The sequence below is a fragment of the Coloeus monedula genome (genome assembly GCF_965178545.1).
Source record: "Coloeus monedula genome assembly, chromosome: 2".
NCBI classification, from domain to species: Eukaryota; Metazoa; Chordata; class Aves; order Passeriformes; family Corvidae; genus Coloeus; species Coloeus monedula.
Window position 1 is genome coordinate 16,918,396 of NC_138782.1, and position 24,748 is coordinate 16,943,143.

The window sequence follows — 24,748 nt, forward strand, 5'->3', positions numbered from 1 at the left end:
GGCGATCTGATCCAAGGCCTATAAATATCTCCCACGTTCACGTCTCTGCAGACATTAACGAGGCCTCGCTGACGGCTGTTTACAGGACACGGAAGCAGCTGGAGAGAAGCCCATTTTAAACCTAGCAACTCGTGCAGTGTTTGACAGCGAAGGGCTCAGTGGAACGGGCACGCCGTGGATGGCACGTGCTGTACTCGGCAGGGATTTCTCTCCCTTCAGGCACTGAGGAATTGTTTCAAAGGCCTGCTTTAAATACTGGATTTGTTACTCTATCAGCAGTGCCCAAAGGAGCTGGAAAGTCAATCACACTGTGATTGACTTGCCTGCACTAGCCTTGAACTTCTTAGCATGTTGAGATTCCAAACTAAGCCTTGTTTTTCCCCCACCCTTGGACAGACTGGGAAGAGGAGGGAAAGGCTCATAAGCGCAAGGAAGGAAAGACCAGAAAATAATAGATGCTATGTTATGTTATAAAAATTCCACAAAAATAACTTGGATGTTACTAGTCAAGCTGCTCCTCTGGAATAATTCAGTGCTGTCTTCCATGGGTGTTCTGTCTGTCAGGCTTTGAAGGACTTAAATAGTCTATCATGTCCCCTGATTGACCAAAGCCTGAATGTGGAGCCACAGCTTCTCTCTATAGTAAAAGAAACATGAGATACACAATAGCAGAGGTGGAAACTATCAATGATGTAAGAGGTGTAGTGTGATCTGAGGAGAATTCTAGAGGAGCTTGTCCACGGGTTCCAGCTGGGCTTGTAGGAACACTGTCCCTCTCTGTAAGGTCAAACAACTGGTAACTTTTGCTCACTAACCAAAGTCTGCTGTCATATGGACAAAGCATTAAGGCATAATAAGGAGAACTACTTAAAAGAACAGTTTCCAGACTTAAATCTGAATTTCATTGTTGTATGAAGTTTGTGTTGGAACTTAAGGTAATGGAAAAACTGATTCTAACCTTTTCTGTTTAATTAAAAATCCCTCTGAACTTCAGCATGCTGGCTAAATTCCAGCTCCCAGAAGTAATTGCCTTTTGCTAAGCTACACACCTCCTGTGAAATGTTACGCAGGGAACTTAGTGTAATTATTATCCTTCCCTTCAAATAAATGGTTGTATAGCACTGTTGATCTAATCTGCCTGTCATGTTCCACAGTAGAGAGAATTTAATTTTCAAGAAACTCATATATTAGCCCATATAGCATGTAGGTACAGCTGTTTCTGCTCTAGATCCTTCCCAGAGAGAGGACCAAATGCAGTTCCTACTTAGAGGGGTTAAAAAAAAAAAAAAAAAAGACCTTTTTGTTCTTCTGACTTTGTGAAAGCTCTTCTGTGTGAGGTTGGGTAGAGAAGGACATGAGAGGACCAGAGAAGTGAGTGGTAGTGGTATGTTCACATGATAAAATCCCCCACCCACAGACAGAGCAAATGAATCTGTTCCTCTGTATAACCTCCTGGGGAAATCTTGTTCAGTAATTGAGAACTGCTCTTGGAAAAAGGAAGCACTGTTGGACACAGATAACTGCCTTTGGAACGTGGCTCTGTGAACTGGCAGGAACATGCCCTGGCTGGAGGCCTGCATGCAGTGCCTGGAGTCCTGGTGGGCTTGGGAAATCACATCCTTCCACAGATGTGGGAAACAATACAGGTGGCTGGGATTGCCCAGGGAGTCCTAACTTGGAAGGGAAAAGGAAAAAAAAGGGGGTGTGTGCACGTGCAGCTGCTATCTGGGAAGGGGATGGAGAAATAACATACACCTTCTCATGGCCCAAGTGGCGAGACAGGATTTCACGTATTTTTGTAGACAACCTCAGGGTATTTCAGGTTTGATGTGGGGTTTTGGTGCTTGTTTTAGTGTTATGTTTGTTTAAATTCCCTGAAGAGCCTAACAAAAGTGAAACGTGCTGGATAAAGTTATCTAACAAGGACTATTCCTAACCTGCCTCTCTGGAAACACAGCCTCCCTAGCAGCTGCCCTGTTGCACGGTTGCTTTGTCTCCTGTCCTGCTGGCACACCCCTCTGCAATCCTATTAGGTAACACTGTGTTTGTCAGTGAAGTGCTGGCGGTGTTTTTCCCCCTCTCCCCACCACGAGTGGGGAAGCCGTGCTCTGACAGCGCCAAGTGGTTCCTGAGCAGTCTGAGTCCTGAGCGCCTCGCACACTGACCTGTGTGGGCAGAGCTCCTGCTGGCCCTGCTGGGTGAATCCTGCTGGAACATCCCGAGAGGCTGGCACAGGGGTGAGAGGAGCACGATGTGTGGAGCAGGCAGGAGCTGTGGAATGTGCTGGTATACCCCAGCCACGGTGTGGGGGTAACTGCTGCCAGCAGCACAGGATATCTGTTTCCTGTGTAACAGTGGGCCCTTCTTTGAGATTAATTTGAAGCACCACTGCAGTCAGGCACTGATAACTAACCTACTACACGTGTTTTAACAACAGGCCAGGGGTTTGCTTTGTGAATGCATGAACAATCAGATACAAATGTGCCCTAAAAGCTGATTGCTGTTACAATGCATTTTTGGCTACCTGAGCACCTTGCTGGAGTGTACAGGGAAGAAAAGACTTAATAGACCTCACCTTCTCCCATCCCCTTTGACAGAACCAGTAATGTTCTGCCTTTTCAGGAGTTAAATTTCAGCATATGCTTGGCACAAGCAATGTGCTGTATGTGTGTCTATCAGACAGTTGTGCCCACACAGAAGTAGGGTTGATTCAGGGCGCTCTGCTAAGCCTCAGCTGGAGTCTGATGGATGCAAATTCCTCAGGAAGACCTGGACAGCCTTAGCAGATGTTTACTGTGATGAGTTAAACTGGGGGTTACTGGGCAGCTGAACTGGAACGACACAATTTGCTGACTTTTCCCTCAATTTGCATTTATTGCTTTTGCTCTCCCCCCTATGATTTCCTCTCCCCCCTCTCTCATCCTGTACAGATGCTAAATGGAAACTGCCAACTACTACAGCTCACACCCGTTCTCTGAGTGCTTCCCCAGGACTATCCTAACTGCTCTCCCTGTCTTACTCAGTGCCTCTCACTGTCCCACTTGGGGGATAACTATCACTGCCATGAACATGTACAGAAAAGAAAGGGCAATGAAGACAGAAGTAGAATTAGTAAGATTTAAGACTGAGGTTTTTTGCATCCTTTCCAGATCTTGATAAATTTGCAGCATTCTCATTGTGACTGGCAGGAGGAAACTGCTTCAATATATTCCTTTTTCTACTGAAATTTGGTTGTTACCTCTCCCCTGCACTGAACAAGGTGAATCACGGGTTCAATTCCTCTTGCTTTGGCAAATATGGATGTTGTGATTAGACTGCCAAAAGAGAAAGATGTTGCAGATGTCAACCAGTCATTCAGAGTGCACATCCGAGTCCAGCTGGGCTGATCTGTACGTGCATGTTTGGAAATGTGCATAAGGATAATCTCCTCCCTCTGTTGCATTTAGAAATAAGCTTTTTTTTCTTTTCAGCTGCATTTCATTTTGCTGTGTAAAGAAGTAGACAGATCTGGCCTTTCTTTTTTAATAATGTCTTAGGACCAGGGTACAAAAAAGGTTAATGCATTAATTTTTAAGACAAGTGATAAATGTACTGCAATAAGCACATCCTACATACACAGAATATATTTCTCTATATAATATGAACACAAGAGATATAAAATAAGTTATACTTATCTTGGTTTTTCATCACAGTAGGAGCTCAGCTTATATAAAGTGACAACAGGATTGGAACAACACACTGCTCCAAAGCAACAACAAAAACCAGAAGAGTGTGCGCGCACATGTGTGTTTAGGCAATGAAATAGGAAATTGAGGGATTTCTGCTAAAACTGGGTCTTGAAAACAAAAATTTCATAGAGCACGAAAGAAGTGGGGAAGGTCTCTTGGCTCAGGGTAGAAGTTCTGGAGGGGATCAAGTGTTACTGTGTGGTGAGGGGAGTGTGTGAAGGCTGACATCTTGGCTAGGTTTGTGGAGGCACAGAGCAGAGCAAGCTCTGCCCAGTGCCCCTGTGTGTTCTGCCCTTGTGATGGATCCACCTGACAGTGTGGGGTTTGTATCTGTACAGTGAGAATGGGGCCTTGCAGCTTTCACTGTGCACGATGAGAGCAAACACGTCACTTCACAGGGATCACAGACACCATCACTGTTCAAAGAGCAAACACTACCCACTGGGTGTGAAATGTTGGGTGAGCCTGGAAGTGGTGTTCCTCCCTTCCAACCCAACTGATGTCCACCTCTAGGGCCCCCTCCCTCTGCTTCCCTTGGAGGTTGGTCCTCTTGGCCATGCCTGCAGAACAAATCTCCCCTGGGGACTAAATGGGAGGTAGCGATGATTGGGAACTGAGTGCCTGTCCCACAGGGAACAATGAGGAACTCCAGCTGCCCAGTTCAGAGCTCTTTCAGATTTTATTAATGTATTTTTCTTTCAGGACAGGGGAACGTTTGTAAAATTTGCATCTAATGGTGAATCAAGGTTCCTAAAGTTCTTAACTCTGGGGTTTAGTATCTAGTATTTTAGTGTGGGCTTATGTGAATTAGGAAATGCTCTTTATTTTGGCCAATAGCTTGAAGACCTTGTGGTTTCTCTTTGCTATCAAGATCTCAGTCTCCTGAAGTTTGCAAGACCCATTAGAAGGCAGAAGGTGCAGCCAAAGCTCAGGAGTGATACTGGCAGTTAGCAGATTTCTATTAGTGCCTATTCCACTCTCCAAATGCAGCCCACTTCAGGTTTTCTTCTACTCCTGCTTAACAGAGTCTCCTACTTCGCAACATCCTTTTTTTACCTTCATGTTTACAGACTACACGTTAGAAAGCAGGGACAGTACACTGGAAGAGTTAATTGCATATTATCATGAAGGATTGGACTTTTTTGTTCTGCTTTAGATTTTGTTCTTCATACAGCAAAGTAGGTATAAATCCAAACGTGATCTCACATCTAAAGGTATAATTTAAGTAAACATGTTTTTCTAGATCTTTTATTTTCCCCTTCCCTTTCCCTCTCCCCTGTAACCTTCCTTTCACTCTGTTATTTTCCTTTTGGATGGAGGGAGGAGATGGGAAGGGAGCTCATTTGGCAGCTCATGACCCTCCAACTTGACTTTAATGAGATGATTCGCCAAGGCAAACTCCTCATCATCCAGCATGCCATCTTTGTCGATGTCAGCCAGTTTCCATATCTTGCCCAGCACGGTGTTGGGCAGCTTAGACCTTACCATCTCCTTCTTGGCATTGGCACCAGTTATTTTACCATCGACAGGCGAGAGTGTGTAGAAGATCTCGTCATACATGGGCTTGTCCCTGGCCACCACCCACTCGGCGTCATCGATCCCTTCTCCGGCGCCTTCTCCGTAGCCGTGGCCGAAGGGACCGTGCAAGGTGCCCTCGAAGGCTCCTCCCTTCACCATCTGGGTTGGCCGCTGGGACTCTTCCTGGCGGACGAGCACCATGAGCTGGGCAATGTCGTTGGCCAGCATGTCTTCCACGGTCTCCAGCAGCTTGCTCTTCAGAGGCTGGAATTTGCTAAAATCCTGGGCTTGCAGCTGATCCTTAAAATGGGACAACACAGCAAGAGGTGAGCAACATGGCCATGCATGGCGGAGTAATGGTGTACAGTGGGATGCCTGCCTGCTGCTTGGCTCACAAAACCCTGCTACTGCAGAGGAGTGGGGAGCTTGGCATTCCTTCCTCTGACAGCCCTGCTTTTAGCATGGGATAGGGTCTCCCTGGCTGGCCTTGCTCTTACTTAAATCCTCTCTTAAGTCCTACAGAAAATGACCAAATAGTTCAAGGCAAACTGGTTGTGTGGCTCTTGCTACATCCTCCAGCCAGTGCTCTACATTCCCTCCCCCTTCTGCACTCTGGGAAGGAGATGCCACCTGGCAAAAGGTCATTGTACTCATCACCATGCAGTGCATCTTTCAGATGCTATTAAGGCAGTAGTGTGTCTCTAAGAGGTGGTGAGCATGTCTTTACAGCATGGCTCAGATTCTGTAATTTCCCAGCTAAGCAAAAGTGCTCTGAGTAGAGCCTGCAGAGAACTCTCTTCTAGCTGCAAAATGACCTACAGCTTTATCTTCCACCCTCTACTCATTAAATCCACACTACTCGCTCCTATTGGACTGATACAGTTTTTTTAACACATATTTTAACAAGCAGTGAATGAGATCCCCTATTGGATACGCTCCATAGATCTCATTCCCAACAACTTAGGGAAAATATATTTTCAAAAAGAAAAAAAAATAGGCAAATGCTGTTTTCCATAGGTAACTAGTAGCAACCTCAACAGCTAGAACTCAGAACAGGTTTCTGCTTGGACTGAAGCCATGCAGCAATGCAGCAGTGTCCAGCATTGTCTGAATGTACAATACAAGGCTCTGATCCAAGGTCCTTTGAAGTTTTTGACTTGCATGAACACTGGGCTAGGTCTCAGGTCTGCAGAACAGAAAACCTGCTTCTCTGCTTAAAATAGAAAAGGGGCTTTAAGTTTTCACACCTTCCTTTTTTTTTTGAGAAACAAAGAGTGAAAAAGAAGACAAATACAGCTCTTGAGGAATGTGGCATGTGTAGCCTTTTCAGGACACAGCTTTCCTTTTAATATAAATTAACAGTATGCTTAGGCCTGAAAAATCTGCAAATGCAACCTGGAATTAAAAATAAAGGAAAAGAGTGTAAAGTGCTATTCAGGCAAAGATATGATAAATGAATGTGAAGCTGCAATACTTCACATGAGCTCTGTATGCAAGAAGTGCTCATGCCCAAATATAGCCTGCACATATTTTAAGGCATATTTCAACATTACAGCAGGCTTTTCCCACAGGTGGCAACAATCAGTGTCTGCATGGCTCTGTTGTACTCCCTGCAGTTACTCTAATGTTCTTTCCTTGGGTGTTTGCCAAGATGCCACTGCTTACCTGCATTTTTCTCAGATTAGGGAAGTCTCCTGGTGAGATCTGATGCTCCCGTTCAATCCGGGCATAAATATCTCCCAAGTTGTTAACAAGCTCTTTCTTTTTATTGTCTTTCCCAAACATTGAGGGCATTTCCTTCTTTAGGGAACTGATGATGTAGGCATGGACCTGAAGGGAATTAAATTATATGGAATGAAGGCAAATGTTAAATAGCACATCAAAAAATTCTTCTCAGCGGAGTTATCTGTGCCTGGGACTCAACTCCATCTTGTCCCACCCTGAAGAGCAAGCTCAGCTCCTCAGCTTGCCTGGACCTACGGATTACTATTCCAGTGCTAAATGCTGCTCAGCTGTGTGCTCTGGCTGTGCTGAGACAAGGTGAAAACAAGGTGTAGTCCTGAGCATACAGTGACACTCATATGCACTCTCTGGAGGGAGTGGTGGGGCTTTTTCTGGAGGGAGGGGTGGGGCTTTTTTTTTCTTCCACTGAGCATGGCCTTCAAGGGAACAGTCCCGTTCCAATCCAAACATACAGGTTGAATGTTTTAGTAGGAATACCAGTCCTTAACTTATGCAACATTCTGGCTTTTTTTTTTTTTTTAATGGTGAACCAAGCATTTTTTCTTGAAATGAAGACCCTTGCACGGAAAGCTTTTGAGGGATCTTTTGATATCTTTTCTCAGCTGATGTGGGGCTCTTTCCTGTATTTTTAGCGGCTTCTTTCACTTCACTTCAAATACTCAGGGATACTGCAGGCTTATTTATCATTTGGGTGAGTCTCCACCTCCTCTGCATCTATCTAAGCCAGGTATCTCTCTTGGCTAAGAAAGTGTAAAGCAAAAGACCTAGTGCTCATCAATTCCCTTGGTTTATGATTCTGATATACTAATTGGTCCTAACTCTCAAGTTGCTATCACAGAGCAACTGCTTTCCAGATCCCTTCAAGTGCTACCTCCTTTGACCTGTAGTTATCTTCCTCACTCTGGTCTGCTATGATTGACATACCAAGCAAAAGAGGTGTTTTCTTTCCATATTGGCACAGAGCTCATATGCTGGGCCTGAATTAAACAGGATGGAAAAAGAGTAGGATCCACCAGCTCTGCAAGCTGAACTGGCCAAACCCACTTCTCCATAGGCTGCATGCTGCAGACAGCCCAAACCAAATGCTTGGGGGTTCTATGCCAACACCCACCTTGGCCAGCCGTGCTCGCTTGATGAGATCATTCAGCTTCCTCAGGGCTGCATTGCGGGGCAGGCTCTGGATATCCCTGAACAGGTCCTGCTCCTCTGCCTCAAACAACTTGCGGTTGTCGGGGATGAGCAAGGGATGGGACCAGAAGGAGCCGATGTAGACTCTGATGACCTCGGGAGTGTTGACGATCTTTCCCAGGGACCACATGAGGGCACCGTACACCCGCATCAGCTGCTGAGTCTCTATCTGGTCGGCCTTGTTGAGAACAACTCTCATCTTGTCCTCGTGGTTCTTCAGGGCCTTGATGACCTCAGAGAATTCATCAGAGATGTCCAGCTTGTGAGCATCAAAGAGGAGAATGATGCGGTCAACCCGCTCTGCGAACCACTCCAGTACAGCAGCGAAGTCATAACCTGCAAGGGGGGAGGAAGAGCAGAGATGCAGCAAACATGGGAGTAGAGAGCCTACTTGCTGTACTCAAACTATATCTGTACCTAACTGAGGGTAAGCTTGCAAGGAAGCAGCTTTCCCAGTGGACCAGGTAGCTTGATAAGGAGACAGGCACTGTCCTTCACATGGAAATGTCTTGAGGCAGACAGTTAAGGACAGCTCTTGTCCTCTCCACATTAAGAGATCACCCAAAGAAGTCTTGAACTTGTGCTCCAGATCTTCATTCAAATGCATATCAAGGTGAAACACCTACTGCAGAAGTCTTGTATGTGGCAACAAGAGAGGTCTGGTTTGTGAATGACTGGCCATCAGCAACCCCTACGAAGGCTGTAGAAAGCTGCGTAATTGCAGAACTTGCACCCAGACTGGTTTGAGATGCGTATCTCCACTGCTTAATAAATCTCAGGTCTTGTCTAGTTGTGCAAGACTAACTCTGTCCCATCCAATTCAAATTCCAGGATGCAAATAACCTTCCTTACCAGAGCAATCATCCTGTCATACCTGCTGCATGTGCACAAAGCCAAATGATTTGTGTTCACTTAGCCAAGCGCTGGATGCTTAGCAGACAGCATTGCTGTGAACACCAGAGGCAAACACAGGCCAGGAACAGTGGGTTTAAATTTCATGTGCCTCAGGACAAAGGATAATGGATTCAGTGTCAGATGGGTCCACCTCTAAGCAGTACAGGGCATGATAAATAGTGTTAGAAGTCCCTAAAACAGTAGTAATGACAGCAACAAAATTACCTTTTTGCCTAGCTCTGTGGTGTTTTTTAAACCTTCTTTAAAGCCTTGATGAGAGACTGGTTGGTTCTCTCCCCCTGCTCTGTCAGGCTCTCCTATGCTGTGCAACATTTGGGATTATCTGAGTCACCAGAGTGCTGCACTTTAAGGGAAATCAGGACAGACCAAATGCTGTTTGCATTCAAATCCTTTAATATACTATTTCAATCTTGGCTTTCATGAATAAATGCATGATAATTAGTTCCGTGCTTTTTCCTCTTGCTCCTCTTTCTTCTTTGTTTTTTTCCTTCTGTCCCCTCTAAAACCTGGAGGGCAACCAGTACATCCCAATCATTAGACTGGAACTACAGAAGGGAGGATAGCTGAGCTCTGATCTTGCTTTTTGACACTGGCCTTTTCTTCCATATCACTAACCAAACTGGAGCGAAATCCTGGCTCTCATGTCATGAGTAGAGCCTGTATGAACTTTCTCTTCAGCTGGATAAATTGGTATTAACTTTTTGCCACTGAGAACTTTTATATAACTTCAAAGTATTATTACTGGGCAGTGTTGTGCTTTGGCCAATTACAGTTTGCTCCTTACAGGAAAAGGGGGTGGCAGAGTGTGGGTGTGCGAGGTGCATGCTTTTGGATGTGGACACTTTGCCCTGCTCTCTTCCATGGGATCTACAGAAATCTCAAATGAAAGACAGATGTTTGTCTTACCAGTGTCCTTCTGCTCACTAGGACATGCGTGTCTCCTCTAACAAGAGCAAGCAATGCTGGGCCTTGGCTCTTTGCTCAGCTACGTTTGATGCTGAGAACTTCAGAGAATTCAGAACTAGTATTAGCTTTGACAAAGACCTGCTGAGCATTCAATATATTATACTGATAGCTGTGTATCTTGCTCAGTTCATGGGTCTGACCTCAAACACTGTCACAAGTCAGTCTTTTAGAACTGAAACAAACTTGGTCCTGCTTGCTTTCCGATATTAGCAGCCTTTTTTAACCTTAGGTGTTAACCTCAGCTTTTTAACCTTGGGTGTTCTGGCTGCAGGGAGCTCTACTCCACTGCTCTAATTGCAAATCTGCTGCAAAGATCAGTGTGCTGACTCCTTCCTAACCTGTGCTGGGGGCAGCGCGAGCAGGACAAAGTTGATGCTGATACCTCATTTCACTTGGCCCAGGTTCAGGCTGTCAGCAGTCCCTCTGCAAGCAGATCACTGATTGTGCAAACGGGGGCCTCCCATGCCCCCTCAAACTTTGCTAGAGAGGACACACAGACTTTATGTTCACTTCTGCCAGGGCTGGAAGTCATCTGGCATGGCAGGACAGTTTATTCTACATACGCAGAGCTACACAGCTTGCTTTTTCATAATGGAAGCAGTGAGTCAGGGTGACTTTATTTGGAGATGTTTGTGCATTTAATCTTGTCAAATCTCATGGACTGGGATGTTTTCTTGTCAAGCTGGCACATGTTTGAATTGTACCATAACTACTTTGTCCAGTGTTTCTCTTGGGAGAATCAAGAGGAAAACAGTCATGCTCTCTAGGCTACCTTGTAATGCTATAGTGATGTCCTGTCACAGAGCATGTGGATGGTTTCCCTTTGACGGTAGAGGAACAGTCACTGTTATGCTCTCTGTTGTGTTAATAAGGGCTAGGATGAATTGGGAAAAGTGTCTGCACCTGACACTCAGCCCACCTTTTAGTGATTCAGTAGAAGTGGGAAGTGATTATTTAAAAGAAGGGAGATACAGGAAAAAAAGTGTAATTGTGGTTTTGGTATTAACTGAGGACTTAGGAGACTGACCTTCGCCCTTTGATCTGCCTGGGTCTCAAGGTTTGTTCAAAAGTAGGTGCTTAGATCTCATGAATTTTATTCTGTAGCAAGCCTGCGTCCACAGTAGCACTTAGAAGGTATCTATTTCCTGAGCCTCTCTTTACTATTAACAAAAATAAATGTTGCTCTACCCAGCAAGAAAAGGAAATTAATATCTGTTCAGGCCCTTTGTGTATTCCCAGCTGCTACAGTAACATACAATGAGTCTTGAATGTCCCTGTGGACTTCATTAAATGTCTAGATTAATTAGCAGACTTTCTTTCCTGGCTTCTTTGCTTGTTCAGAGATATTCTCCTGACAGCTGTCCTGCAGATCTCCATTAAAGAGAGAACAAAGCCCAGGAGAGTAACACTTGCTGTTCACTGCTCTGAAACATCACCACAGCCTCATTTGCATCCCATGCCAGGACAAAAGCCCAACCCAAACTCTCCCCTTGTATGTCCCACTTGCTCTGGCACTTAAGGAACCTCTCCTGTTGGTGCCCAGCTGAGCAAGAAACATGTCTTGTGTGTGCAGTGCTACTGATCACAGCTGCATTCCTCTGTATGGAGGTACTTGGCAGGAAAAACAAGGTGGAAGTGTATCTATTCTGTTCTTAAAGTGATAGAGCACTACAGAGGGAAAGAGGGGAAAATTATCCCGAGTGCTGTATAGTTCCTTAACACACAGCATGACGTGGCACAGACCTCTGTTTACAACTGTCTGCTTGGAGTCACTGAGTGTGGTGGCGTTTTTGCACACAGTGCCTAGAGGATTGCTACAGATGTGATTCATGGGGCTGACTTTTTAGTCTTGTTTTTAGTGTATAATAGATTCTTACTAAAGCATTTGGATAGCAGGATGACAGTGTAAAATGCTAAGGGCAAGCTATTAATAAATGTGTTTAAAAATAAGGTCTTAGATGAGTATTTTAATGTTTCGTTTGGAGCTTTCATTTTTGGAAGGCTCTTCAGTGGCATAGAGAACTCAGGGTATTTTGCCTGGCTCCAGCCAGAGCTGAGGGTGTTCAACACCTGAAAACATGAGGCTGATTCTGTAAGTAAATTTAAGCATTATAGCCTCGCTTTGGTTTCTTCCCTCCTGCCCCTTTTTCATTTCACGGATGCACTGGGCCTGCCTCTTTCTTCTGGCAGGTTATTAACTGTGTGAGCTCAGACCAAGAACTGATCTGCATCTACAGTCAAATTAGGAGTTTTCATAGTGTCCCTTGCTCATTCCACTGCAAATGCATTATGTCTCCCTACGCCTCCCTGTGTTGTATGGCGTTGCTAAGGCCTCTCACAAAAGCAAGCAGTCACTATCTCTGCTTTGGCAGTGTTTCAGGGATGGGTGAAGCTGTCCACGAACACAGCACGGTTTTATTGTGAACTTACAGGGTGGTTGGGAAGCCATCTGCTTGCCAAAGCTGCATTAATGCAAAACCATTATTACAGGGATGTTCAGACAGAATTGTAAAGGGAAGAATTTTCTGTTCAGTAATTCCTGTCTGTTGTACTTGCATTCCCTGTTGAAAAAATGCTGCATATTTAAACATTCTCTAACATCAATGATGCAGCTTCTTTCACAACCTCCAGATAAGGTGAACGTGAAGAGAAAATTAATCCAAATCATACAGTACTAGGAGGACAAGATGAACACGATAACAATTTTATTCCATCAGATGTTTTTTCGTGGCACAGGTTTCCTTTTGACAGCATGAAAAGGACTCAACAGACTTCACACAAAGCTGACAAGTCAGCAGGACTGTCAGTGGGTTCAGCCTGCAGAGAAAATGATCTTCTTGCAGACTCCCTGCCACCTAGACTCCATAAGGCAGGCTGGCCTAATAAATACTTTGTGCACCATTGGAATATCTGGCACCATGCATTTCACCAATCTGGCAAGATTACGCAATTACATTCTGTCAAGTCAGATCAGGCATGATACAGTCTTTATGCTGACTGGGAAGATGGGTGATACCTGATCCAGCATAAAATCTGCCTGGCTCTAAGATTTCAAAGCCAATTTAAACCAGCAAGGAGTGGGCATGCACTGGTTCAGCACTTCTCACCATGTAGCTACACCGATTGCTGGTCTGGCTTTGTTTTGTTTGTGCTGGTTTTTTTGATTAGTAGCAAGCATAGTACTGATTCCTGTCTTGTGGAACCATAGCCACAGGTCCTGTGGTAGTGGAGTTCAGGTGGCATCGAATGGGAACAGTGAGATCAAGAAGGGCCAAAAATCCCAAAGCTTCTGCTTTGCACCAGATACCTCACAGCTTGCTGTTACTACTGCTGTAAATTGTGCTGCTGCTTTTAGCAATTCACCTCTTTCCTGCTGAGTTTTAGTCACTTGGAGCTTCTTTCTCATCTTTCTAAAGCTGGTGTTACCCAGAGATGAAAGATTTATCAGATTGTGCCACTCTATAAGGCAGAGTTTTATGGCAGTGTCCCTGTTTGTCAAGTGGGAGACTGGCTCTGATTGTCCGAGGACAACATCACAAGATGGGACAGCTGACACAGTGAACACTGACTACCTAGAGAGGGAACAGCTCTTGGGAGATGAAAAATGAATGCTGATTCCAGGGAGCTTATGACTTAAATTTTTATAATTGAGTAAGAGGGTTTTGAGGATTAGTCTAACTGGTCACAACGATGTCCTGCCTGAAAGCCCTTCAAAGTCCAGGGAAGAAGGCTTATGTCACTGCAAAACAAGCAGGCAGCCCACACTGGAGGGGGAGAATGTGCCAGGGAGGGGCAGGTGTTACCCAAATGTGACAGATGGCTGTGTGCAAAGAAGAAGGAAGGTCACACGATGGCCAGAAGAAGAAAATGAGGGGAGGGAGGGGGAAGTGACACACCCCTTTGAGGACACATATAGTGAGTGGGAAGCTGGGTTGGGTGGCTGTTGTGAGATTCAAGAGAGTAATGGTGTCCTAGAGAGAGAAGGGTGCTGGGTAAGAGTATGAGAGAGGAAACAGCTGGGACTGGGTGGCAGAACAGTGATTTGAGCAAATTTCTCTCAAGGTGAGGAGCTGGTGGTGCCAGCAAAGAGAGGACAGAAGGGACGGGTACTGGATACACCTCATTGCTGCTCATCCTAAAGCACCTTTGTAAACAGCTGCCATACTCCTCTCTGGAAGAGGCTGCCTTCCAAGGGAATATAATGAGATTCCTGTAATGTGTATCTGTGGGTGTGTTGGGAAGTAGACAGAAGTCCTTTGGGATGAAAAGATTTCTTTGAATGTCACATGGCCTGATTTCTAGAGCAGGCCCCAGCTTGCCAATCACTTCTGCTTGTGCCTATACTCAAAGAAATGATCTGTCCTGGAGCTGCTGATTCAGAGCACTGGGAGCTACATCCTCCTGCCAGTGCTCCGCATCTCCTCCTCCATACCAAGAACTAATGGAAACATTAAATACGTTTTGGAGGTTTTAAGGTTTCCAAAGCAAAGGCAAAAGGACTCCCAAGTACAGCAGATCTCTGTTCTCAGCTAGCAACAATGCTAACATTTACATTAACCAGTACCTGGAGCGCCAGACTGTGTGGCCTTTTGCTTTCATGTTGTTTACTGCAAGGGCTTCAGGGTGGGGAAGAGACTGGGAGCCTGATGGGGCTCTTGCTTTATGTCACTGGGAAGTGAAGGAAACCTCACTAGGCACATTCAAATCAGGTGGAGTAAAACTGAGGAGAGCATTGTCCAGAGCTAAGTTTCCCTCTAACAGCCTATTTAGCTCCTATAAACAGACAGCAGAACCTGTCCCCATCTACAAGTTTATGTATTTGCCACTTGTTGACAGACAGGTCTGGTACTTGGGCCAGTTCTGAAAACAATTTCTAGCCAGATTTTGAGACCTCAGAAGGCACCTGGATGCAGGCCAAGTTTTCCTGAGAAGTCAGTGCATAGCAGCATTGATGTGTAGCTGGGATTCCAAGGGAGTTTTTTTACTATAGCATCTAAACACCAACTGAATTCTCCTGTACTCATACTTTAAATTTTGGGAGAAATCATGTTTGAAAAGCTGGCCTGAAATGGCCACCAGTAACTGATAGCTCCCAGTGACCAGGAAACACATTCCTTCTCCATTGTTACTCAGGAAGCTGAAAGAATGCATGATGGGCATAAATAATGCAAATTGATGAGATGCTGATGGCATGACCATCTTCCCTCAATGCAATAGATACTTAAAATATTTCTGGAGTGCACAGTGCACAACAAATGGACAAGCTGCACAGCTGTTCTAAAAATCAGACTTGTTTAGTAACATAAATTAAATGCTTGCTGTATGTTAATAGGAATAGAAAAAAGCACAGCCCTTCCTGTCTCTGCTGCCATTTAATCTTGTTCTTTTGTGTTACTTTTTTTTTTTTTGCTCTTCCAGTTCTGGAACTGCAAAATGTATCAGTATTTCCAACCCAAATCATGAAGACAGTCCCTCCCTCCTTCAACACCAAACAAAATAATGGTTTGGTTTTCTCAAACCCCAAATATAATCTTGACCTTTTGTTTGTATGCTGCTTTCAGGTCAGAAGAATTAGGCTCATGGCTTCATGTATTTCTAGAAATAAGAACGAGAACTGTGCAGGTTTTCTGCTCATTTTTGTGTTGCTTTTAAGAGGAAGTGCAGACCAGTGTGCCTGTAAGAGCTGAGCATTTCAGTGGAACATTATGTGTTAAGTGAGACTGTGATAAAATCAGGCAGGCTGGCAGAGCAGCTGTAATGGAGGTGAACTGGAAAGTCCAAACTAACCATTGCACTTTCACCCTCCCAGGCAGAGTGAAATACAGAATATAAGCAAACATCACCAGTGGGGAGTATTATAGCAAATATTTGAAATGCCTCCCTTTTAGAGGCTTTCAGGGTGGATGCCTTTAGTTTGTATCATGCTGTTGCTAGCACACGTGACAAAGCTCCTCAGAAAAAATATTTTTTGTTGCCACTGTACCCTAAACAGCATTGCATGAAGTGGGAGAACATTAATTCCCTTGGTGTTTGCTTTTCCCTTCCAAGCATGGCTATTTGCGAGACAGACAGGCTGAGAGCTCTGCACTGCCCAAGACTGTTGCTATTAGCATTTTTCTTCTTGCTGTCAAGGCTGGTGAGTGACTAAGTGTCCCTGGTGCTGAAGCTGCTGGTCATTTGGGAATTCTGCTTTCCCAGGAGAAGGGCGCGGCTGGTGGGTAGGGTTTTTTTCCTTGGTTATGGGATGCTTAGGCTGCACTGAAGCCAGCAGAATGGAACTGGGTGGAAGGCTGGGAAAATGCTGGGAAAAAAAGCCAGTGCAGAATGATACTGCCAGTCCTTACCTCCTGGCTAGGACCTTGTGGTCACTGCTAAGGCAGGAAAGGGAGAAGGCGGCAGAGAGAGGGTGAAGATGAAGTAAGTGTTCAGGATATATCCAGGAAGTACTACCCCAAAACAGGGATCAAATACAACTTGGCCAAGGTGTCACTGAACTTGGCAGACTAGGATCTGCTCAGCTCAGGGCAGATGTAGGTTGAGACAAATGGGCAGCAGAGCGTGCAAGGCTCAGCCCCCAGGGATGGCCCTGCCAGTGAAGCGCATGAGTTCCTGTTGCCAGGTGGCTCCATTAGCAGGGCAGACTGCACAAGGTGATGAATTATGGGGAAGTCCTCACTGCTGTCCTGGCTCTGCTGTACTGTATGACCTGATCTGTGGTCCTCCCCTCTGTCCTCATTTATTTCAGTACAGTCATCCCCTCCTCATTTTCCCTCCCAGCAGGCTGGCCTGAGCTCATTGTGTGACACCAGAACAGTTCTTTACAAATGGATGGCATTTCTATCATTATCAAATTGTCAAAGGAGACAAGACTGTACTGTTTTGGTACAAACACCTCCCCTATGGGCATCTCTGCAGCCTCATGCTTCCCTGGAAACAATTAAAAAAAAGGACACAGAGCAAGGGACAAGGCAATACAACCATTAGTTCTTTAAATGTGGACATAGATTCATGCCCCAGTCTGTAAAAAAGATCAGAAGAGAAATGGCTGCCTTCCAGGCAAGGATAATACAGAAGCAGTGAAAGACAAGATGCTCTGGGCCAGGACATCCTGGAAACATTTCCCACAAAGCCTGTAAATGACACCTGTGTATCCTAGGGAGTCTAGCTGCCACACCTGTGACACCGTGGGTGCCCACCACAAAGTAGTGCATGAGTCAGGAGCTCAGTAGGTCAAATCAGTGCAGGCAGCTCCTTAGCTACACTTTTTACGAGAATCTGAGAGCAGCAGCAGCTGCTGTGTCAGTGCTGGTGATGTCACTGCATGTCAAAGGGATGTGCACTTCAGCTATGACAGACTCCATCACCCTCAATTGCTTGATAGGCCTAAACCTGCAGCTCTGCTACTGGGAAACTTCATGGGCTGCTCTGTGGGGGAAGGGGGCTCTTTATGGTCATGCAGTCCTGGAAGAGAGCCAGTGTAGAGCTTTGTTTCCTGGCATTATACGGCATTCCTTGAAGCAAAGCTTGGTAGCCATCTGCAAAGCCCTGCTGCTAGCACTAACACCAGCACCCTGTGCTCGTGCACACACTGGCTGTGAAGGGGAAGGGACTGTCAGATCTGTCACCTTTAACAGCAACAAGGCAGTGAGTTTAATTCAGAGTTGAGTTCAGACAAATGAAAAGCTTCAGAACCTGGACTTGGCCCCAGAATCAATCCTTTAAACCCTATTCCCTTGCTCCTGCTCTTTGAAACACGGATGCAATAACAGGAACAGATACTGCTTTGAAATTCAGGGGTATAAGGTGGCTCTCATGGATTGCTAAACTTTGACAGCATGGTATTCTGCTAAGCTGACACTGCATAGATTAGCTAATGCTCCTGACTTCTAATGGGGAAGGAGACGGACTTGTGATGTTCCCACTGAGAGGAATTTCCTATTTTTAGAAATGCTGCTGGTTCTCATGGGATGGGCAGGCTGGGAAAGCCTACCACATCTTTTACATCTTTACTTTACCCCTCAAATTTACGACAGAATGCTGCTTCACTATCTACTCTCTTCCCTGACTTTGCATCACAGGTACCCTAGTCTGAGGGTCTTAGAACCTACTACTATCAATGGGGGTAAGAAAAGCATTCCTGCTCTGAGCAGTTAAGAAACTTAAAAGTCTCTTGGAAAACCTCTGTAAGACTCTCTCAGGTATTGCTTCACTCCCAAGTGAAATCTGAGCAGGCTGGGAAGGTACAGAAGGAGCAGAAGAACTTTGTTGTGTCAGCAGTTTTTAGCCCTGTCTTGTTTCCTGCCTAGAAACCATGTCAATGCTCTATCTGCCTCCAAAACCAACTTGCTGATGAGGTCAGCTGGCTTGTAAGCTTAGTGGCAAAGGTGCCAGCCTCACCACTTTTTCCTATTCCTCTTCCATGGGAACTGGGAGGTGTGTACTCCCTTTCAAACACCTTGAGATAAGCTCAAGCCAATGCCTGGCAGCAGCCCTTCCTAAACACAAGAACCTCAGCACTCTTTTGACTCTTCCTGCTCCCTGTAAGACAGAAATTGCTGGAGTTGTCCCAGCCTCAACAAAGCCATGTTCATCTAAACCAGATGAGGATCTTGTCCTGTAGCTATTGCAAGGTCATCTGGCCTGGCCCACATGACCACTTTCAGCCTATCCTGACAAAGCACAATCTCACCTACACTGTACTTTTAACTACTGTGATTAAATCAGTTGACAGGTTGTGACAGCCCCCTTGTCTGGCTGGAGATACAGCAGAGCAAATTCCTGGGGTGGCAGGATGATCAGGAGATGGCTGTACTCCACTGAGAGTTGCCTCCTGGCAAAAGGGTCGAATGACCAGACAGTGTAGTCACAGGGTCAGTGTGACAATTTTCTGCCCTAAGTGCACTTAATTGTGCTAGGGGCAGAAAAGTTGTCCAGGAAGAACCTGTTCCACATGCTGAGACAGGCCTCCAGTTCTACAAACAGGTACAGCGTGCAAAAACGTGTAAAACTGGGACTCCCCTTTAGCCTCCTCAGCTGTTTCCAAATGTTTGCAGAGGCACTATTGGCTTGGGTTAAGGTACACCAGTGACTTTCCTAACAGTGCACAGCTGTGCATCAGCGTGTTCTGGCATTGCTGGCATTTATTAGAGTAGCTGCAGGAAGCATAGAATTGCTTAGGTTAGAAAAGATCTTTAAGATCACTGAATCCAACTGTAAAGCCAGCACTGGCCTCAGCCCATTGATCTGTCCCATCAATTCAGATCCCTCTACAGATTCCTCTGCAGAGTCATCCTACCCTCCTCCAGCAGACCAACACTCCAGCCCAGCTTGGGGTCATCTGCAAACTGGCTGAGGGTGCTCTCAATCCCCTTGTCCAGATCATTGATAAAGGTATTAAACATGCCTGGTCCAGTGCTGAGCTGGAGCACCATTGTGACTGCCTGCCAATTGGATTTAACTCCATTCACCACTACTCTCGGCCTGGCCCTCCAGCCAGCTTTTCACCCAGGGAAGGGTGCACCCATCCAAGCCCTGAGCAGCCAGTTTCTTCAGGAGAATGCTAAGGGAAACAAGGTCATAGGCTTTACTGAAGTTTAGGTAGGCAATATCCTCAGCCTTCCCCCCATCCAGGAAATAGGTCACCTTGTCATAGAAGGAGAGCAAGTTGGTCAAAAAGGACCTTGCCTTTCATAAGCTTGTGTTGCCTAGGCTGATCCATGATGATGATCAGTTCCATGACCTTTGCCAGCACCAAGGTCAGACTGATGGGCTCTAGAATGGGATACCAAGACCCACTGGAAAGCTGACAGAGAAATTTTTGCAGAAAGAGCAGCAAGAAGTGCCAGTCTATTTTGCAGGGGGGTATTTTTAGCTCTGTAAACAGATGAAAAGTAGGAAAATCTTGCAATATATGTCAGGATTTGAATTAGTGAGGAGATTTGGAAAAGGGGCTTGAAATGGGTTCATTCTGACTCACACCTTCTTTTCATTTTTTTTTAATAACAAAAATATTTCCTCCTAAGCAAGTTTCCTTCACTGTGATAGTTTCACAGAACTGTTTGCTTTCGGTGGCATTTTTTGACTGGAAAATGTCTACACCACATAATACAAATTTTTTTTTATCTCCATAATACTTTCTGCTGAGGGGAGGAATGCTTGCACAGCATATTTTTCAACCTTCTCATGAAGGCTGGCACACCTTGGAATTTCTGATCCCCTAGCAGGGCAGAAGCCCACAGTGAAAAAGGTTAATGTGAGTTTTCAAATAACTGTAGCTGTGCTTTATTGACACTTCTTTGCTAGCTAAGGTTCCTGTGCTGGAAAATCCCAGCAAAACAAATAAGACCTGGCTCTGTGCAAGGTGGCTGCTCATTTTTAAAAAAAAAGTAAGTTTCCAAGAAAAATTTCAATGCAGAAGTGTTATAAAACTTGGAAAGCCATGAGTCATCTGAAATCTTATGGGACAGAACATGGAAATACAGGAAAGGCCTCAGCACTCTGGGGTAGAGCCTGTGCTGCTGAAACTCAACTGTGCACTGTTCATAGGCAGTGTGCATGAGAACTGATCTTCTCAAACCTGAATGCTGAGATTACCACCCTTGGCTTTCTTCCAATGAAATGATGCGTAACTCCCAGCTTTATCTAAGGAATCTTCTAGAAATGCAAGCTATGCCACCGTCACCTTACAGAGCAAGAAAGTGACCACAGATGTTAGGTTTGAAGTATAAAGATGTTGCCCACTTTAGAGAGGGAGTCTGAGAGTGACCTCAGAAGTTCACTAAGAGACTCTGTGCTATTCATCAGCTCCATTTACAAGGGTCTGTAGTGACAGGACAAGGGGGAAGGGCTTTAAACTGAAAAAGAGTAGGCTTATATTGGATACTAAGAAGAAATTCTTTACTGTGAAGGTGGTGAGGCACTGGCACAGCTTGCACCAAGAAATTGTGGATGCCCCATCCCTGGAAGTGTTCAAGGCCAGGTTGGATGGGGCTTTGAGTAACCTGGTCTAGTGGAAGATGCCCCTATCTATGGGAGGGGGTTGAAACTAGAGCATCTTTAATGTCCTTTCAAACCCAAACTACTCTAGGATTTTACAATTTAGCGTTCACAGGCTTTCCAGATTCCCCACTGCAGTGAGAAACTTGGGTGCCAATGGCTCTTAAACCCAATCCAGTCCTGCACTAGATTTAGGAAGCTTGGACAGTGCATGCAACCAGGTTGATTACAGGGGGGCCTTGGCTATGGATCATCAGTAAGCCACTGAATGCAAGTGTTTCTGCAAAGCAGATAGTTATTACTTGACTCTGATAGAAATCTCTTCCATGGGGAAATACTGGACTGTGCCACAGGTACTGCTGATCCTGTCAGCAGCCTTCCCTGAAAACATTTAAATTCTCTGCAGATTAACAATGTTCCTTTGGTCTCCATTTGCAAAGTCATGTTGTAGTTCTGAGAGGCTCTTACCACTGCTTTTATCCACAGCTTGTCTAGTTTGAAGTGAAACTCATCTACAGTTCCTCTGGTTTTCATTACTGTCATTTAGAAGAGAACTGAACTTGGGACTTACCTCTGCTAATTCTCTGCTTTTCTCCAGAAAGGATTCCTGGTGTATCAATGACACTGATGCTTTCTAATACGGGATTAGGTAGCTGGGCACAGACGAACCTGTGTAGAAAATAAGTATTAAAAAAAAAAGGCAAAACATACTTATGATGTGCTGAACATCACAGGCAACATGGGACAAGCCAGACTCTGATCTCTAAAGTCTTCAGTTGGAAACTGGAGCTACTGTTACTTAAAGAAATGAGAAAGAGGAAAGTGCTTAGTTCTAGTTTCTGTTTTGCTGCCGCTGGAACATGGGTCTCAGTCATGAACTATGATAGGTTTTTTATATGGGCCCCCAAATTGTGAATTATGAAAACATTTGGGTTTTCATTTATGTGCTTAGATTTTAACAAGAAGTGGTACTTTTCTTTGCTTAAGCATTCCCCTGTAGAGTCCTGAACTCAAGTGAACTGAAATAACTTAGTTTAAAAAAAAAAAACAAAACAGCAATGCTGTAGGACTTTTGTTCTCTTTCAAATCTGGTCTTAAACAGACAAAAAGCATGCTATTATTGCACCATGGAAGTACTAAAGCATAGGCAGCATGAGATCTCAAGAGGTTGTTTAGTCTATCATCCTGTCTCAAGGCAGGATCAATCAGGTTGTCTAAAGTGTTCTTCAAATCCATAACAATGCAGACTCACCAACATTTTCTGGGAGTCTACTCCATTACTTAATAATCTTTACAGTAAAGCCTCTTTTTTTAATGTCTAATCTAAATTTTGTATGCTACAATGCCACTCAGTCACAAACACAGTAGATGTGGAAAATTATTTACTTTCCCCTCTTGTCACAATGTTCACTATTGTCATCCTGCTCCTCTCAGTCTTTCCTCTATACAAAACAGTTTGGTAGTTGTTTTTTTCTTTTTCCTATCTCTTCCAGTTCTCTCTAGCTGCCTTTCCAGCTCATTTCTAAATCCCTGAAGACCCTTGAAGCCTTCCTTTGGGTCCTCTCAAACTGCTTCACATATTTCTTCAGGCATGATGCCACAAGCTGACGTACTCCAGCCATGGCCCTGCTAGTGGTGAGCAGAGTGGATGGATTGCTCCTTATCTCTCTACAGATGACAGTCCTGTTTATACATCTCAGTGACATGTTTGCTTTTTTAACAGCAGTATGACACTGTTAACTCACATTCAGTTTGTAATTCACTGCTCCCCGCTCTGCAGCTCCATTTACGTGTAATTGCTCTTTAGCTAGTTGTTCCCCATCCTGTATCTATGCAAATCACAGCCTAAGAAGAGTCACTTGTGCTTTGTGGCTGCAGCTCATCTATTTCAGTTGCTAGTAACAGGAAAGGACAGTGAAAGCCTATCTGCTTCTGTAGCTCCTGGTAGCATTTCATGGATAGCCTTTTTGTGATGGCATTCCAGGCACACAGGCGTGTGTGTGTGTGTACATATGCATATTAATAGGGTGGTGTGACATCCAGGCACAAAAAAACATGTTCCTGTGGGAGGAGGCAGAACCACAAAGGATGGGGGTTGGCAGAAGGACCACTCAGTGCAGTCAAGGCAGATGGGGCCCTGCAGTGCTCTGTTGAGTGTCTGGTTCTGCAGAAGCTCCTGCATCTCTGAACTCCTCCAGCCTATGCTACAACCTCACCCCAACTGTTCTGCTTGTATGACTCCAAGGAGATTCTGACAAGAGTGAATCCTCATGGGTTAAAGAGTGTCTCCTCCCCAAAGCTGTCAGCTATTTCAGACCACACATTACAGCTTCCCACATTCCCAGCTTGGCAGGTGGTAACAGGGAGCATTTCTGAATGTGTAATACCTCGTATCAAAGAGGGGGACTGGCTTGATTATCCTGTTGAGTGCCAGGCACAGCAGCAGAGAACAAAAGGCTCAGGAGGTCATGTTATTCCCTTGTCCTGCCAACCCAGGTTTGCTCTCCATTGTTACAGCCTTGAGTATTCCTTGTGCTGTAATATTAAATGGGGCAGGGGGATTTTCCACTGGTTTCTCTAGGAGAAGTACTCCACAGGAGATTTTAGATATAAGGTCAGAGGCCAGCATGAATGAGTGCTTTCTGGCTCTGTAGGCAGAGTTAAGGCTGCTGCCTTCCTGTTGTGCCAGGAGAACTGCAGGACCTCAGGGAGCATGACCTAATTCTGTTTGGGGCCATATGAGGGGAAGAACGTGGTGCCAAACTAGAGTTTCACCACCTCTACAGGCAGAGCACAGGGCTGAAGGATCAACCTGTTATCCACCTCTCCTGCTGTTCAAAACACAAAACCAGGACTGACTCCACCTTAGCTTCCCAAAACAAACTTTGGGGATGGGGGAATTCTTGTAACCTAGTCAATGTGATATGAAAGTAATGGGCGAGATTCCTGATTTTGCTCCAGGCCCTTGGTGCCAAACAAATCTTCCTGATAACAAGGTGCAACCTCTAATCTCTCTGGAATCTTCCCAGAGGTGGGGTTTGGCCAGCCTAGTTGGAGAAAGGAAAGCAAGTCCTTCTCTCAATGCCCAGGAACAACCTGAGGCAAGAAGGGCAGACAAGAAGACAGGATTCTGCAGATCTGCTCTCTTCCTTTCAGGCCTGAGCAGCCCTATCTCCCAGGTGTGGGCAGGTGCTCCACCTCCTGGGAATGGAGGGAGGATACAGGCTCTGAACAGCACAATTTGCTTGTCTCCCAGCCAAATCCTGACAGTACCAGTCTTCCCTTGCTTCCTGGAAAGCAGCAGATCCCAGTCTCTGCTGGGGAGGGAGTCCCAGCTAAGGGTGGATGCTCACTTCTGGACCAGCAGGCTCTGCACCCCACAGGACACAGTGCTGGCGGCTGCCACCTCTCAGCCAAGACCAGCTTGGCCTGTGTGAATGCTACTGCCTCATGTTGCTGCTCCTTTTCACTGATGCTCACAGTCAAGTGTTACCTTTAACCACCCATGGGCAAAGCAGACTTGCCCATAGTCACTCTTATCTTGGCTTAGAGGTGTGGCTCCTGGAGACTAGCTCCCTTCTGCAAATTTCTTGCTCACAGCCTCCTAGCTGAAATCATGACCTTGGCATATACATGGTGGCAGCAGCAAGAGATGTGCAAGGCAGAGACAGCTCTGCTTGTCTCCAGCAAAGAAA

The 24,748-nt window shown here is 45.3% G+C and overlaps 1 protein-coding gene across 1 annotated transcript in view; it reads right to left on the bottom strand.

The window, feature by feature from the left end:
- Window positions 1-3,513: 3,513 nt before the first annotated feature.
- The window catches only part of EHD3 (EH domain containing 3), a 30,311-nt gene continuing 9,076 nt past the window's right edge, over window positions 3,514-24,748 (bottom strand). Inside the window, exons 3-6 of the mRNA XM_082276666.1 lie at window positions 21,625-21,722; window positions 8,101-8,513; window positions 6,912-7,076; window positions 3,514-5,546 (exon numbers count right to left, since the gene is read on the bottom strand). Coding sequence (XP_082132792.1) covers window positions 5,019-5,546; window positions 6,912-7,076; window positions 8,101-8,513; window positions 21,625-21,722 — 1,204 coding nt within the window. The 3' untranslated portion in view covers window positions 3,514-5,018. The remainder of the gene's footprint in view (window positions 5,547-6,911; window positions 7,077-8,100; window positions 8,514-21,624; window positions 21,723-24,748) is intronic.